At 38.8% G+C, this 17,989-nt stretch overlaps 1 protein-coding gene across 2 annotated transcripts in view; it reads left to right on the top strand.

The window, feature by feature from the left end:
* The window catches only part of LOC133650700 (E3 ubiquitin-protein ligase RNF43), a 264,292-nt gene extending 257,292 nt beyond the window's left edge, over positions 1-7,000 (top strand). For both annotated transcript variants that reach the window (XM_062048259.1, XM_062048260.1), the window contains 2 exons: positions 921-2,378; positions 4,824-7,000. In XM_062048259.1, coding sequence (XP_061904243.1) covers positions 921-2,378; positions 4,824-4,849 — 1,484 coding nt within the window. In that variant the 3' untranslated portion in view covers positions 4,850-7,000. The remainder of the gene's footprint in view (positions 1-920; positions 2,379-4,823) is intronic.
* Positions 7,001-17,989: the final 10,989 nt, after the last annotated feature.

Genomic DNA, 17,989 nt, shown 5'->3' with positions numbered 1-17,989 from the left:
GAAGTCGCTTGATGACATCACCGCCGCATTTACATAATTGATTGCAATGGATGCTGTAGGAGAGAGGATGTGAGAGAGAAAAAGTGTTGTTTTTTTTATTATGATCAAAACTGTAAGTTAAACTTTCTTCTGTTCAGTCTTAGTTAGTTTTCTTAATCAAAATGTTACAGTATCAAATGTGATCAAAAGATTGGATGGTTGTGACATTATTGTAATATATTGACTGGCTCTTTAATATGACCTATAGGATTGGTACGTTGCAGTGAATCATTTTAGGGTGACATGACAGTAAATAAATATTTTCATTTACATTTTGCTCTGGAAACCAAGGCGACAGTTGTGTTCATGCCAGTGCAGTAATCACAGTGGCTTCGCACACACACAAATCATTTGCAGTCTGGGCTTTGAGTGTTGAGGTACCAGCTGCAGTTAGACTGACCGCCTGTGAGTGCTTTGGAACGGTGGGGGTGGGGAGGGGGCAGTAACTGCAGCATGCTTTCGTATCAGAGTCTCCAAAACACAAAAAAATCATATTGTTGATGTAGATGCCCACATCTGCTGTACAGACTTTTTGGGTGGAATTGTATTCATTAAAACCAGTTTTCTTTAAAGTAAAATAACAATTTATCAGAGCTTGTTTTCTATTTTATGGAGGAATGTAGTTAATCATAGAAGTGGCACCAAATGTTCTTGAAAAAGTATTGATTTTGAATCGAGAATCGGTACAGATCGATTTTGAATCGAATCGTTACCCCCAATTAGCCAATCAAATCAAATCATGCGTTGCCCAAAGAATCACAGCTTAATCTTATGTAAAAACTGTAAGATTAAAAAAATTACATTTCAGATTATTAATGACTATGATGAATGAAATAAATAGTTAGTGTTGGATGTATATGAACTACAGTTGTCATCTACAGGGACAGAGAGGCAGCCACACAGGAACAGACTTCTGTCCAGTCCAGAGCGAAGTTTCCTTCACCCGCAGCCTTACAGCAGCCCACGAAACCACCCCTTCCCCCAGCATGCCATCCCGTTCTCTATGAGACCCAACTATCCTCGTGGACCTTCGGGGTCCTATCCCCCTGTCGGTTACTACAATGCGTCTTCTCCCATGGACAGCCGAACGCTACGTTTGCTCACCAGTAGGCCTCTGGGCGCCCCTTGTGAGTACCACCTTCCCGCAGAGGGTCCCAGGAGGCCCCAGAGGACTGGCGGAAACTGCAGGACTTCGACCCACCACTATACCCCCCGCCGGTCCTGTCCAAACTATCGCTCATCCTGCCCAGCTCAGCGTAGCACACCCAGCTCCAGAATGCACCACAGCGCCTCAGCCAGAGTGGCCGCCCAAGGCCGGCTAGACGAGGGCAGCTGCTCCGGCGGCAGCTACCACACGGACCGCAGCGGATATTTGGCAGACGGGCCGGCGAGCGACTCCAGCTCGGGGCCGTGCCACGGCTCCTCCAGCGACTCGGTTCTCAATTGCACCGATGTGTCCATGCAGGGAGTTTACGGCAGCTGGTCCACTTTCCGGAGCTCGTTGAGCAGTGACTACGATCCGTTTGTGTATCATGGGCCGGGGTCTGGGCGAGCCCCGCGGAGGAACAGTCTGGAGATGGAGGCCCAGGCTAGGCCCAGGTCTGTGGATTTGGTGGTGAATAAAGTGGGCTCCCCAGAGGAACAGCCACAGACTGTGTTCAGCCACATCCACTACCACCGCCATAGACACCACCACTATGAGGAAGGGGAGGGCAGCCAGGGCTCAGATGAGGAGCAGGGGAGCACAGCAGCAACATCTGCACCTTCTTCACTCCTCTTGGACAAAGATCCATCTGTTTGCCCTCCTCAGCTTAGTCACTGCCAGTGCACAAAACCAGACTGTACTAATGTGTGTGGGACAGAAAATCAGGATCAGGACCCGAGCAGCTCTTCAGTGCCCTCAGTCCTGATGTCTCCAGTCCCTATGAAGCTACAGACCCACTGCTATCACCAAGGACACAGTACCACAGCTCTGGGGCGGGGCTGTATGCGAGACTCTCTCTCCGCTCGCTTTCACCAGAGCTTGGACCTTCAGGAAGATCGGAGCAGCCGCGGCCACTACGGCCAAAGTTCAGGATTCTGCCGCTCACCCCCTGAACCGCACTCAGCCCCCTTTCCCGTACCTCTTATTTTGGACTCGGGTGGTATCGACGAATGGCCTTGCTGTGCCGAGTCCTACGTTGTGTGGCAAAAACGAGTCCAAGAGGTCCATCCTGAGCCTCAGCTTCTGGGCACCAGGACCTCCATTGAGTGGGCCCCTTGCAGGTTTCACCATGAACTCGCTGCAGATCGCAACACAGACATTTGTTTATGTTGTCAAAAAATATACCAACATCAGGGTGAGTGTGTTCTTTTGATCTTTCATGACACATTTTTAATGTGGGTAACAACTTATCCCTTCCGATACGATACAGACATTGGAGTCTTGAGTGTTTTCCGGTACCGACATTAATCCGATACGATGTTAGCAGAAATAATATTACATACCGTATTTTCCGCACCATAAGGCGCCCCTTGTTATTAGCCGCACGTTCAATGAACGGCATATTTCAAAACTTTGTTTACCTATTAGCCGCCCCGTGCTATTAGCCGCACCTACGCTACGCTAAATGGAATGTCAACAAAACAGTCAGATAGGTCAGTCAAACTTTAATAATATTTACAAACCAGCGTTCTAGCAATTCTGTTCACTCCAAAAATGTAATGTGCAAATGTGCAATCACAAAAATAGTAACACTCAAAATAGTGCAGAGCAATAGCAACATCAATAACTCAATGTTGCTCATACGTTAGTGTCACACAACACACAAAATAAACATTTAAAGCTCACTTTCTGAAGTTATTACTCATCCACAAATCCATCGAATTATTCTTCTTCGGTTTGCTTCACTTGTTTTTTGGCACCATCTGTGAAGTGGACGCGCATGCAGTCGTAGATCAACAGGGACGTAGCTGCGTGAAAAAAGTCACCTGGTGTCTTCGCTCATCTTTTCTTCATCCATCCATCCCTTCGAGTTAGCTTTTATGATGACGCCGGCTGGAAAGTTCTCTTTTGGCAAGGTCTTCCTTTTGAATATCACCGTGGGTGAAAGTTTCTGGCCGTTAGCATGGCAAGCTAGCTAGCTCACGGTGAAGGACGACTTCTCATTGCCTGTGGTGCGAATATTCACCGTACGTGTTCCCGTTGTATCCACAGTGCGGTTCACATGAATATCAAAAGTCAGTGGAACCTTGTACGCGTGTCTCTTAGTAGGAGACATTTTGTGGTCTTTACAGAAACACACAAATGAAATGAAATGTAATATCCGCGCGCTTCTTCTTCTACGGGGGCGGGTGCTCACCTTGGCGGTTGCTTACAGTAGAAGAAGAAGCGCTTCCTCTTCTATGGAGCGGTTGCTTACCGTAGAAGAAGAAGCGCTTCCTCTTCTACGGGGAAAAAAGATGGCGGCTGTTTACCGTAGTTGCGAGACCTAAACTTTATGAAAATAAATATTAATATTAATCCATATATAAGGCGCACTGGGTTATTAGCCGCACTGTCCGCTTTTGAGAAAAATTGTGGTTTTTAGGTGCGGCTTATGGTGCGGAAAATACGGTACTTGTATTATTTTGTAGTGTGGAATGTTAGAAAAGGTTTGATCAAGTGAAATTACTCAGAGAATAATTGTAGATATGAAAAACACTAACCTTACGACACATTAATGCTTATGAAGTGGAGTGTTGATTTGTGTTTTGGCTACAACTATTGGACACAATAATTCATTTAATTAAGGGCATGAGACAGTAAGTTGAATGATGCAGACACATTTGTTACTGGATACTTTATAATACGCTTCTGCCTTGAAGACTTAGTATACAGTATAGGCCAAAAGTTTGGACACACCTTCTCATTCAATGTGTTTTCTTTATTTTCATGTCTATTTACATTGTAGATTGTCACTGAAGGCATCACAACTATGAATGAACACATGTGGAGTTATGTACTTAACAAAAAAAGGGTAAAAAACTGAAAACATGTTTTCTATTCTAGTTTAATCAAAATAGCCACCCTTTGCTCTGATTACTCTTTCGCACACTCTTGGCATTCTCTCAATGAGTAGTCACCTGAAATGGTTTTCACTTCACAGGTGTGCTTGACGCTCATCGAGAGAATGCCAGGAGTGTGCACAGCAGTAATCAGAGCAAAGGGTGGCTATTTTGAAGAAACTACAATATAAAACATGTTTTCAGTTATTTCACCTTTTTTTGTGAAGTACATAACTCCACATGTGTTCATTCATAGTTGTGATGCCTTCAGTGACAATCTACAATGTAAATAGTCATGAAAATAAAGAAAACGCATTGAATGAGAAGGTGTGTCCAAACTTTTGGCCTGTACTATATGTATTACGTATGTGCAACTACCTTATGTGCGATTGTGTGCTTAGCTGTTGTGTAGCTGCTAGCTCCTAGTAGCCTATAGCTTACCTTATTTACCTTTTGTAAATGACTTGACTAAAATACAAGAAAAGATCACCTTGTGTGCTTCTTGGAGGACTTTGACATGTTAACTGGCTGCCCAGCTTTGCACAAGTAAACACTCGCTTCAGGACTGCTTGTATCAGAGCTTATATGTCACATTTTTGATGCAATCCGATATCATCGGAAACTTGTTTTATTGCTTATATCGGACAGATATCCAATATCAATATCAGATCGGAACATACCTATTTTTTAATAATAAAATATCATTGTAGTTTTATGTTGAATTACATTTCTCTGTGTGTGTATTTGTATGTGTCCAGGATCTGAAGAGGAGTCTGGAGTGTGACAACTTGTTTCCACAATACAGTAGAACCCATTTAAGTCCACCTCGTTTATGTCGGAAACCCGTCTTATGTCGACCAACTCATCAAGTCTTCATCCACCGTGTTCGTTTCATCACTAAAAAGTGCTCTCTTAAGCCGACGTCGACATACATGGTCGATCGCTTTTTTTCATCTTTACAATTTGATAAAAAAGTCACTCCTTTTATGTCTATCTGTTGTAGTATTATTCACTTCTTTGTTACCGCTCAATAGCATGAAACCAGTTACACAGCCTTAAGAAGAATAGACAGTGACTTCCTGTTCAGTGCAAAGCAAGCGTCAAAATAAAAGCATGACAGTATTTTTGTTACCTGGATTCGACCACAGCAACTAACAAAAGTCACCCGATTCAAATTTATTTAGGAATTTTAGCCACCGGGAAAAAAAGATTTGCGCATGATGTATCGTCGTGTTAGTCAAGACATAAAACAAAATTAGTGCTGTTAGATTATTTTTTCATCACACTTAAACATAGGTTATTACCCATATGCATGATTTAAAATAACTTAAAACAAAGCCCAATATTTGCACACAATTTTATTGTCAAAATGTCATCCAGGAACTTTTTTTAAATGTTTTTGAAATGCGCTAAATACATTACGTGATTAATCAGCATATACACATTATTAATGCAATATTTTTTTTTGTCATTTCGAGTTACCCTATTATTTTCGACAGCCAAAATAAAAATGTAGAATACATGAAAACTGAAGAATCAAGTGGTAATTGAGGAAATATATTTTATGTCACATTGTCCTTTTGTGACAAGTTATTAAGGAGTGCTTAGTTTTGACTTTGGTTCGTCGACATAAGCGGTTGTAAGTCAAGCAAGTCCGAGGGGCGTCAACATAAACGGGTTCCACTGTATCACGCTGCTACTCAGGAGCCAGAATGGACAGTCGAACATTGTGGTAGTGCTCTCTTCTCTGCTGCCACAACAAGAAGATTCTTTATCCCAGCTCCTCCCTCCGCTTTGTCAACATAATTCATAACAAAAAGTGTCAATCTTTTCCCAAGGTTCTGTGTTTTGGATGATCAGGAGGACAACAATCACAGAAGAAAAGTGAAAGTGTGCCCATTTTTTAGGACACAGGGTTTGGTTTTTGGTGTGCCTCCTCTCTTTTTACGACTAACTTGATCGCTCACTTTGGTACTTTGTTCACTTGCTCAATCTTCATTTTTGCTGAGGCGAGCCTCAGTGGAAAAGTCGTCACTATCCTACCTCAGCTCACATTTGTCTTGGCTCACAGGGTCTTTAAAAGGTACTGCTGTAGTTGTTTGACGCCACACCAACAACCTTGTCAGGTCGGTAGATTCTCTGAATGTTCTCTGAATTGGCATAGCCTTGCATTGGCCTTGTTTTCAAAACTTCAATCATGGCAGCTGTTTTTATCATGAGTTTTGTTTGTGGGGTTTTTTTAAGTTTTAAAAATGACTGAATTATTACATCTTAATAGCATTTTTTTTTTTACTTTATGATGATGATGCTCGTTGTTTTTCTGCTTTTTTCTTTGTAACAATTCTGCATTATAGCTGTAGACACACCCCCAGTGCCTTTTTTAATAACATCAAGAGAAGTGGATTAAAGCCACATCTTGTTTGCCTGACAAACATCACAGAAAACACTGAAAACCAATTAAATGCAATTATAAGAATAGTGGTCAGTTAAAAGGAGTATCTGGGGCATGCTTAGAAAACAGCAAAGTTTGAAGGAAGTAACAGAATTTCAAATCAGAAGTTCATTATTTGTCATAATAAAGTCAAAATATCATGCGAATAAAGTCAGAATATTAGCTGTATTTCAACAAGGAAAATGTCTTCAATTTTATTCAAATTGTTATAGGAGAAAAAGTTGTAGTTTAAAGGAAAAGAGTAATGATTTGACAAAATTAGTGGTGGAGAGTTACATAATCCAAATGAAATTATAATAAGGATAGAGTTGTAATGTTTTTAAGGAAAAAGTTGCAGATCACTTTATTGTGATTGTGTAAATGTCAGGAAATGTAAATGTCCAAATGTACTGTATACGTTCTAGACAACAGAACATACTTTTAGCACGCTGAAGGTGAATCTTAAATGATCCAGTTGCAAGAACATGCATATTACAAACATTTTTTTTTTTTTAATTTAAATAGGTGATATATTTATTAGGGCTGTCAAAAATAACAAGTTAACGCAGGTAATTAATCACAAAAAAATTATCGCACTGAACATGTATTAGCACAGGTTAATCACCCAATTTATTTTCTTCATGTTCCATATATATTTCTTCAAAACACACCCCAATGTGACTTTAAGTAATACTGTTACCAAGTTTTGAGCAAATAAATTATGTGTTTTTTACTGAAACTTTTTTTTAAAAAGTTTGTATATGTTATTCTGACAATTTGTGTCAAAATGTTGAGGTGTTTCTTTTAGTTAATTTAAATTGTGCCAGCAAGTAATTTACTGTGATTCATCAATATTAATCACAATTTAAAAGTGTGATTAATTTGATTTAAAAAATGCATCATTTGACAGCACTTATAAATACATATTACCATTTGACAGCACTAATCTGTGTATGTATATACATGACTAATGCGATAATTTTTTGTGAATAATCCTGAGTTAACTCTTTATTTTTGACAGCCATAATATATATATATATATATATATATATATATATATATATATATATCTATATATATATATATATATATATATATATTATTATATATATATATATATATATATATATATACATATATATCCATCCATCCATCCATTTTCTACCGCTTATTCCCTTCGGGGTCGCGGGGGGCGCTGGAGCCTATCTCAGCTACAATCGGGCGGGAGGCGGGGTACACCCTGGACAAGTCGCCACCTCATCACAGGGCCAACACAGATAGACAAACAATATTCTCACTCACATTCACACACTAGGGCCAATTTAGTGTTGCCAATCAACCTATCCCCAGGTGCATGTCTTTGGAGGTGGGAGGAAGCCGGAGTACCCGGAGGGAACCCACGCAGTCACGGGGAGAACATGCAAACTCCACACAGAAAGATCCCGAGGCCGGGATTGAACTCACGACTACTCAGGACCTTCGTATTGTGAGGCAGACGCACTAACCCCTCTGCCACCGTGCTGCCCTATATATATATATATGTATATATATATATATATATATATATATATATATATATATATATATATATATATATATATATATATATATATATATATATATGTATATATATATATATATATATATATATATTTTTTTTTTTTTTTTTTTTCATACAGTACATTTAGAGTTTACATTTGTTAACACTTACATACATATACAGTATGTATGTACGGTACAGTGCAGTGGAACCTGCTTAAGTCGGCCCCACTTATATCGAGACTACTAAAAGATGACAAAATATCAACATATACATATATATATATATATATATATATATATATATATATATATATATATATATATATATATATATATATATATATATATATATATATATATATATATATATATATATATAAATTTAACCACTTTATTGACATAGAATCAGAGAACCAAATTGCGACATGTGTTAATATTTTCCACCTCATTACCACTAAGCAGCATGAAGCAATGTATTTACTGTTCAGTCCCTTCAGGAATTTGCGATCGCACCAATTCACGCAAATTATGTGCGGCCTCACAATTTCCAACTTCTCTGCGTATTTCGGCAAATCAGCACCATTTTCAATGATCAAATTTGCCTCTGAGCGCCCGTCAACTGTTGTGTGTAGTTGAAGCACACGCAGCAACGTGTAACAATAAATAAGTGGCTCAAACGGCACAATTCCGAATCACGCGTAGCTCAGAGTGACTTCCTTTTCCTGTCAAAGCGCTAAGCCTTCTGGGTAATGTGCAATGTAAACATTTAGCAACACACCAGTGCCTTCACTTCCTAGTTTACATGTATTCATATATTTATGTTGTCTTTCTTATCCGGGGTAAGACAATTAAGAACATATTTTCATGAGCAATGCTGACATTGCAAAGAAGCAGCATTTACATGTTAGAGATGTTGATGTGCGATGATAATCTCTAATGGTCTTTCGTTTACCAACAACAACTACAACTATCTCTCAACAGTTCACACATGCTGTTAACATGTGTTGGAACATAAATGAACGTTAAAGATGGACAAACACTTTCCAGGCGTAGAACAAACATGGAAAATGTCTGCAATTTGTGGTTGACAGAGCAGACAGCCGGTAATAACAACGCTTTTGGCAGTGTTTCTTTCTGTAATTATAACTATTATTAGTCATCATTAATTAAAACAGTAAAGTCATTTGACGATGAGCTGAGTATGTGCTTTTACTGCATCTAGTGTCTACTTTTTTATAAAACGAGTAAAATATCAATGCAATATTTGTTTTCTATTTTTTGTGGAAATACTTGCTTTTTGTGCTTAAGGTTACAAGTAACACTTAAAGCATTGCAATTTGATCATGAACAAATGTCAGAAAAAAATAAGCCTCTAAACATTGCATCTTTCTGAAAAAGCTGCCTTGAATTCCAACATTTAGGCGGCGACAATCACAAAAACAGCCTGCAAACTCCTGGAGGGATTGACCGTCAAGTTACACAGCATTACAACATGCACGCAACTTCCTGTTCAGTGCCGAGTAAAAACATTTTTTAGATTGTTAGCCACCGAGGAAATATTGAAATGCTTTATTTTCATTGTTGGGAAAACCTACAACAGCATTTCCACAACCGCTCCGTTAGAAATAAATGAATGGGGAAGATGAATGTGCACAAATGGAGGAAAATCATGTCAACAAACAAAAACGTTGTGCCGTAAGTCACAAGTAAGTGTGCAACATAAACGGGTTCCACTGGATTAGTCAGGTCCTTAGAGAGACCTGATGGTTCCGCACTGGCGTGTTTTGGTTCTTTTTTTAAATTTGGAAACATCTCAACTTTATTCTGTCAACATTTAGTTTCTTAAAATTAGAATTTTACTCTCATAATGTGATGACTTATTTTCCTGTACCCTTTCCTCTTTATTCCTGTAGCATTTGTTTTCTCTCTGGCCTTGAGACTTGTTGGTAGTGCGTGGACCACCACAATTCTTGTGTTTGAAATACAAACCCCGTTTCCATATGAGTTGGGGAATCGTGTTAGATGTAAATATAAACGGAATACAATGATTTGCATATGCTTTTCAACCCATATTCAGTTGAATATGCTACAAAGACAACATATTTGATGTTCAAACTGATAAACCTTTTTTTTTTTGCAAATAATCATTAACTTTAGAATTTGATGCCAGCAACACGTGACAAAGAAGTTGGGAAAGGTGGCAATAAATACTGATAAAGTTGAGGAATGCTCATCAAACACTTATTTGGAACATCCCACAGGTGAGCAGGTAAATTGGGAACAGGTGGGTGCCATGATTGGGTATAAAAGCAGCTTCCATGAAATGCTCAGTCATTCACAAACAAGGATGGGACGAGGGTCACCACTTTGTCAACAAATGCGTGAGCAAATTGTTGAACAGTTTAATAAAAACCTTTCTCAACCAGCTATTGCAAGGAATTTAGGGATTTCACCATCTACGGTCTGTAATATCATCAAAGGGTTCAGAGAATCTGGAGAAATCACTGCACGTAAGCAGCTAAGCCTGTGACCTTCGATCCCTCAGGCTGTACTGCATCAACAAGCGACATCGGTGTGTAAAGGATATCACCACATGGGCTCAGGAACACTTCAGAATCCCACTGTCAGTAACTGCAGTTGGTTGCTACATCTGTTAGTGCAAGTTAAAACTCTCCTATGCAAGGCGAAAACCGTTTATCAACAACACCCAGAAACGCAGTCTGCTTCGCTGAGCCTGAGTTCATCTAAGATGGACTGATACAAAGTGGAAAAGTGTTCTGTGGTCTGACAAGTCCACATTTCAAAATGTTTTTGGAAACCGTGGACATCGTGTCCTCCGGACCAAAGAGGAAGAGAACCATCCGGATTGTTATAGGCGCAAAGTTGAAAAGCCAGCATCTGTGATGGTATGGGGGTGTATTAGTGCACAAGATATGGGTCACTTACACATCCGTGAAGGCGCCATTAATGCTGAAAGGTACATACAGGTTTTGGAGCAACATATGTTGCCATTCACGCAACGTTACCATGGACGCCCCTGCTTATTTCAGCAAGACAATGTAAAGCCACGTGTTACATCAACGTGGCTTCATAGTAAAAGAGTGCGGGTACTAGACTGGCCTGCCTGTAGTCCAGACCTGTCTCCCATTGAAAATGTTATGAAAATTATGAAGCCTAAAATACCACAAGGGAGATCCCCGGACTGTTGAACAACTTAAGCTGTACATCAAGCAAGAATGGGAAAGAATTCCACCTGAGAAGCTTAAAAAATGTGTCTCCTCAGTTCCCAAACGTTTACTGAGTGTTGTTAAACTACTTTGGCACGTGTTGCAGCCATGAAATTCTAAGTTAATTATTATTTGCAAAAAAATAATAAAGTTTATGAGTTTGAACATCAAATATCTTGTCTTTGTAGTGCATTCAATTGAATATGGGTTGAAAAGAATTTGCAAATCATTGTATTTCGTTTATATTTACATCTAACACAATTTCCCAACTCATATGGAAACGGGGTTTGTAGTTTTTCTCTGCTTTTAGTATGGTTAGCCACCATTTGCTTTGCACCCGGCTAACCACATCAAACGTGTCGATACAGCAAAACTGCTTCCCCTTTGCACATGCAGGTTCTCAGCGTCGTAAGCGTAAAGTCGTATTCCGTCATTTCTGTCGTTACTTAAAGGGTTTTTTCATAGCAGTGTGACTGCAGACACACTTGAGAGCCAAAAGCCGTCGAAGCTCAATCTAACTTGTAGCACTTACATTCATCCATTTTGCAGAAAGTGTCAGCCCCCTTCCTTCCATTGAGTTACTTTACATAGTAGGGAAGGGATTCATATGGCTCCATTTCAGGGTGGATCTCTAATTTATGCAGTCTGCTGAAAATGATGGAAAGCGCCACTCTACATAGCAACTGACGCTGTAGTCAAAGTTGGATTTGCCACATAACACATTTTAAAATACTTAACACTTTACTGCTATCTGCCTGCTAAAGGGAATAGTGCTCCCCCCAATTTCGTCAGGTTTCATGTTTCAGGTAAACCAATATGAATCCCCTTCCTACTGTAACTGCTAATAATTTTTGGACAATCCATCAAGCAACATACCTCACTTTGATCCCAAACCTTGTGTGTGTGTGTGTGTGTGTGTGTGTGTGTGTGTGTGTGTGTGTGTGTGTGTGTGTGTGTGTGTGTGTGTGTGTGTGTGTGTGTGTGTGTGTGTGTGTGTGTGTGTGTTTGAATGAGAAGCAGCACTCTGGGTGATTTTATATTGAAAAATAAAAGTGCTCATGTGAAATCAGCCTAAATAGAAAAAGCTCATCCATACAGTAGCAGCGTGTTGCAGATCTGCGGTTTCATCCAAAACCTGAAATGAGCTTTAAACTTCCGTTCCTACTAGAGTGCGAATAAGAAATCCCTCCATAATGCCAAGGGATCCATCTATCAATATATTTTGGATACGTTGTATACAAAAAGAGTACAACAACACAAATAGTGTTGTATTTTATATATATAATAGAACATTTCAATATAGTGACTTAGTCACTAATATATTTATTTACTAATATATTTATCCGTTTTGTCCAGGTTTGAAATGGTTGTTTCTGTATAGACCAATTTTGTTTTTATTTTCTGTTTGGAAACTTAACTTGTGCCATCACAAATGTATCAACCTGTCTTCATTCCAATTATATGCAAATAAATTATTTTGAAATAAAACGCCTGCGTGCATTTTCCTGCCTGACAAACTGTCACAGTAGAACAAAGCTCTTCAAATGGGGGCCGGTATGGCGTTGTTCCCGGGCTGGATTCAGGTCAAAACACAAGAGTGTTCCTGTTGTATAGAAGAACTTGGACCCATTGGCAGATCCTTGCATTGACATTTGAACCTTGCTAACAAACATAGAACACTGGGGTCCAAACTTGTGATTTACATACCTGAGGCGTTCCTCAAGGCACCTTTTTAAGTCCTGTCCTTTTTGGCAGTTACACGTTTTTTCCGTAATGTGGTTAACGTAACTACGGTGGTGTTGCTGTAGCTTGTTTACTTCCGATGCAGTCAATTTGTTCAACTTCTTTAGTTATACTCGTGGCGTTCCTCATGGTTCCATCAGAGGGCCTCTCTTTTTCATCATTTGGGTTATTCAGCTGGTGATCAGAGACCAGTTCGAAAAACTTGAGAGACTCCCGTTTTTGCAGCAGATTCTCAAAAAGTCTTGTCATCGAGATGATCTTTAACTAGCTTTTTTGCAAAAGGTGCTTAATAACAGCAGGGTGCTCCTGTAACGCTGACAAAACGAATGACCAAAATCAAATGTCTACTCTAGTGAAATATACAAAATATGAATAATAGTGGAGAGAGAAGTCCGGCCGCCACGTCCTTAGCTTTCTGTAAACAATTCAGTAGAATATCCCTGTCATAGACCCATATATTCCAATATTACACCTCCAAAGATCTTCATTGAAACTGTCAGCTATTCATTGAAAATGACATTTTACACCACAGGTGTCAAACTTGAGGCCGGGGGCCACATCACTTTATGTGATAATGTGTGTCAATAATGCATGTTATCCTTCTTGATACTTGTAAATCAATTTTGCCAAAACATTAATGCAGGCAAATACAGTTCTTAACTTGATATCATTTGATACAACAATCTATTCTAAGCTTTTCTTCTGCCATAGAGACCCTTTTTAAATAAAAATTCTACAGTAGCCGAACTTAAATATCTGCTTTTCACTTTAAGTTTCTATGGCTATTGTTGCAGATTAATTTGTGTATGTGTACATTTTATAATTTATTTATTTCAGTGGTGGGTAGTATAACACGCTACATGTACTCCGTTACATTTACTTAAAGGAGCCATATGTAATAATGTCATGTCAAGTCAGCATCGAATGGCCCTGGTATGTCAAAAGGGCATTAATAAATCATCTTCTTTTCGAATACCTCTATAACTGATAACGGTAGTTCAGCCGGCATATGCTCATTTCAATATTAGATGTATTATTGTTTTCATTTCGATGCCCCGACCTCCACCATTTGATCAATTAAAAAGTCTGTGAGTGTGTCTCATCCAGGTTGCCAGTTACGCACCGCCACCTTCGTCTAGCTACTGCCAGTGGTAAAATTACTAAACATGTCAGACATTGGTAAATCTAAAAGGCGTCCTTACGATTCTCAACTTGTTCATGACAAAGGCAGGAACAAAACAAGGATTTGTATCGGGGATGCCTTTGAAAGATGGAGACGATTAAAGGCGGAGAAGATTTTTTCATCTGACGCCAAACTTGCTAATTTCCTCCTTGATAGGTAAGTCAGGCATTTATGTTTTCTTATTACTTGTAATTAATGGAAATGGACATTTAGTATCTAAACTATATTGTCCAATACAGTCTATGATCTTGTCTAACAAAGCCAGTATGTTTGTGCAACAAATGCTTAGGAACGAAGGACCATCACTAGTGTAGCTTAGCATGCTAGCCCGGTCAATGACACATCGACATATAGGCTAACGGGGGAAATATATGCCTGTTAGCCTGTATGTTGATGTGTCATCCAACTGACAGGGAAAAATATATTTTCGACAAATAAAACCGATGTGGATGTGGGTAGTGTCAGTGCCTATTTTGTTCTCAATATGCTGATACGCGGAGGAAATGCGTTCCAGCATTAGCACGGCTAATTACGGTTTCTGGTAGTGTATGTGCATCAGGCACATATGGGGTGCTATTTGCTTGGCACAATATAATGCATTACATGTCATGATTTTCTACTTTGTACATGGTAGTAGGCTATATGATTTATGCGACACATGGTTTTTGCGTAACGTGGGTTGGCTCATAGAATTGCACTCTGCACTGAAAGAAGGTGATGTGCGTACATGGAAGAGAATGCAGTGCGTCAGGTTGGATGCAACATAGAGTTATGCTGAACGAAATGTGGCGTTAATTTTACTGTTGGCCTTGGCTTGCCATCAAAGTAGGCCTATGCGACATATAATATATTATATATATTATTATTTATAATTATTTCGATGGACCGTGCGGTCAAACTAGACATTTTAGCAGGGTAATGCCAACAATCTGTCCCGACTCCGGGCAAAAATATTGCTGCGTAATTTTACAATTATATTTGGCTAATCGACATCAGTAAAATGTGGCATAATTACTGAGTAAACCATCCTGCAAGAAGCATAAACAATAAATACTAAATGAATCTAAAGTTACTCAATACTTGAGTAGTTTGGTTAACAGAATACTTAGCCTTACTCAAGTAATTATTTTGATGACTACTTTTACATTTTTTACATGAATCATATTAGTCTAAATACTCTTACTTGAGTACAATTTTTGGGTACTCTACCCTCTTCTGATCATAACCTATAAATGAGTAACTCATCCACTTCTGCTCAGCACTTTCTTCTGACAGTTGTTTGGAAAAACAAACTTGTCTGTCTAACTCAGGGCTACTCAAAAGTTTTGTTCGAAACATTCTTTGCAGCAGATTCCTAAAAGCACTATAGAGCGCTATCATGTAGATCACAGGTGTCAAACTCAAGGGCCGGGGCCCAGATCTGGCCTGTGACGGTACTGACATTTTTAATGACTAATATTTTACTGGCTTGCTTTTATTTTGAAGGTGTGAATTTACAGGCTAAATCACAGGTGTCAAAGTCAAGGCCTAGGGGCTAGATCTGGCCCATCACATCATTGTATGTGGTCCATGAAAGCCTAGAAATAGTGTGCGTCAATAAAGCACTTTATCGATTTTGCTAAATGTATATGGTCTGTCAATCATCCCCCCCCCAAAAAAAAATCAAGATTTGAATGCAATTGCATTTCTCTTAAACTTTAGAATTATCTGAACATGCAACTAGATCAGGGGTGTCCAAACTTTTTCCACTGAGGGCCGCACACGGAAAAATTAAAGCATGTGGGGGCCATTTTGATATTTTTCATTTTCAAACCATAACAAAATATATGCATTTTTTATTTTACCTTTAGGGGTCCCGGGGACCATAAAGGGTCTCAGTCATTAAAATGTTAAACATAAGTCAGATTTTTTTTTTTTTTAATTATTTAACGCTTACAGTAAATCTCTATATCAACTTCAAGTTGATATAAAGTAATACAAATTAAAAAAAAATGTTTTATGGCTTTTCTGTCAAAAACAACTTAGTTTTTTTATAGTAAAACTTAAATATGCAGTATTTAGTAATTAGAGCCCTAAAACATCAATAATGCAGGACACCATTGATTTTAATTCTTTCATATTTTTGAGTAATCACAGTGAAAAGATAAATAAAAAATCACTAAATATATTTGGGATGCAAAAGGTGCCCCACTAATAAAGTGATACATTTTTATTAGGTTTTTCTTTTACTTTCAACACTTAAGTTACGAGATCAACTTCAGATATATCTGTCGATTTTATGCTTGAACTATTATTTTGTTTGTTTTATGCGTTTTTGTCAAAGAAAATGTTGATGTTTTTATATGGCTACTACACAATACATGCAATATTTACCACATAAAACATTTTAAAGTGAAATATTTGAAGTAATGATAAATTATGATAAATGGGTTGTACTTGTATAGCGCTTTTCTACCTTCAAGGTACTCAAAGCGCTTTGACAGTATTCCCACATTCACCCATTCACACACACATTCACACACTGATGGAGGGAGCTGCCATGCAAGGTGCTAACCAGCACCCATCAGGAGCAAGGGTGAAGTGTCTTGCGCAAGGACACAACGGACGTGACTAGGATGGTAGAAGGTGGGGATTGAACCCCAGTAACCAGCAACCCTCTGATTGCTGGCACAGCCACGCTACCAACTTCGCCACACCGTCCCCATAATTGGAGCCCTGAAAATAATTCATTATAACATGGATTTTTTGTCTTTTTTTTTTTTTTTTGAGCAATGGCAAAAAAAGAAAAATGAAGAAAGACAAAAGAAAAAAAACAGCCTGCATGGCAGCTTTGTGTCAACATGGCAACATTTTCTCGTTAGATTTCACCTCATTCCACTTTTTTTAATGTTCTTTTTTATTTTTACTATAGTATTTCCAGAACGTGTGGCGGGCCGGTAAAGAATTAGCTGCGGGCCTCAAATGGCCCTCGGGCCGCACTTTGGACACCCCTGAAGTTGATATTAAAAAAAAAAAAATTGGTGTCAAAAAAACCCCAACCTAAATTAGGGTTGTCCCGAAACTACTTTTTCACTTCCGTTACGATACCCATATTGGAGACCTGAGTATTGTCCGATATCGATATGATATCAGCACAAAACATAGTATATACGTGCAGTATTTTGTAGTGTGGAATGTTAGGGAAAGTTTGATCAAAAGAATTTAATCAAACAGAGAAAAATAGTAGGGATGAAGTGGTGTTTTTTCTGGGGGGCTCATGTCCAGTTTTGCAAAGGTTAACTGCTTGTATCAAAGATGATATTGGACATTTTACAAGCAAGCCGGTATCTTACGACAAAGTTTTTTTTTGTTTGATTTTGGACCAATATCCGATATTGTCACCTGGAAACAAAACAAGTTATTCATTAGCAAAAAATATAAATATGAGGCGATTATACATTTACGTTCACATACATTATATTCACTGTGACAAGCGGCCCTCCATGAAAACAAGTTTGACACCGCTGAAGATGGTCTTTGACTACTGTAGCTTTTTAAAGAACAGTAGAGCACTCCTGCTATTTTTTTCTGAATGTTCCAACTCTGGCAAAATAGACTAAAATGAAATGTCCACTGCATGGCTGGTTCTCATGAATATACAAAATAATCATAATAAAGTACTTTTGTTGCATAACATATAAGAACCGATATCGTGTGTGTGTGTATGTTACGTGGTGTACACACTCGGAGCAGGCAGTATTGCATCATGTACAAAAGTTAGCGGCCGCGAGGCAAACAATCATCCTTAAACCCCAAACA

The sequence above is a fragment of the Entelurus aequoreus genome, linkage group LG05 (genome assembly GCF_033978785.1).
Source record: "Entelurus aequoreus isolate RoL-2023_Sb linkage group LG05, RoL_Eaeq_v1.1, whole genome shotgun sequence".
NCBI lineage: Eukaryota > Metazoa > Chordata > Actinopteri > Syngnathiformes > Syngnathidae > Entelurus > Entelurus aequoreus.
Note: the sequence above shows the minus strand (reverse complement) of the source record. Positions and strands in the feature narration are given on the sequence as shown.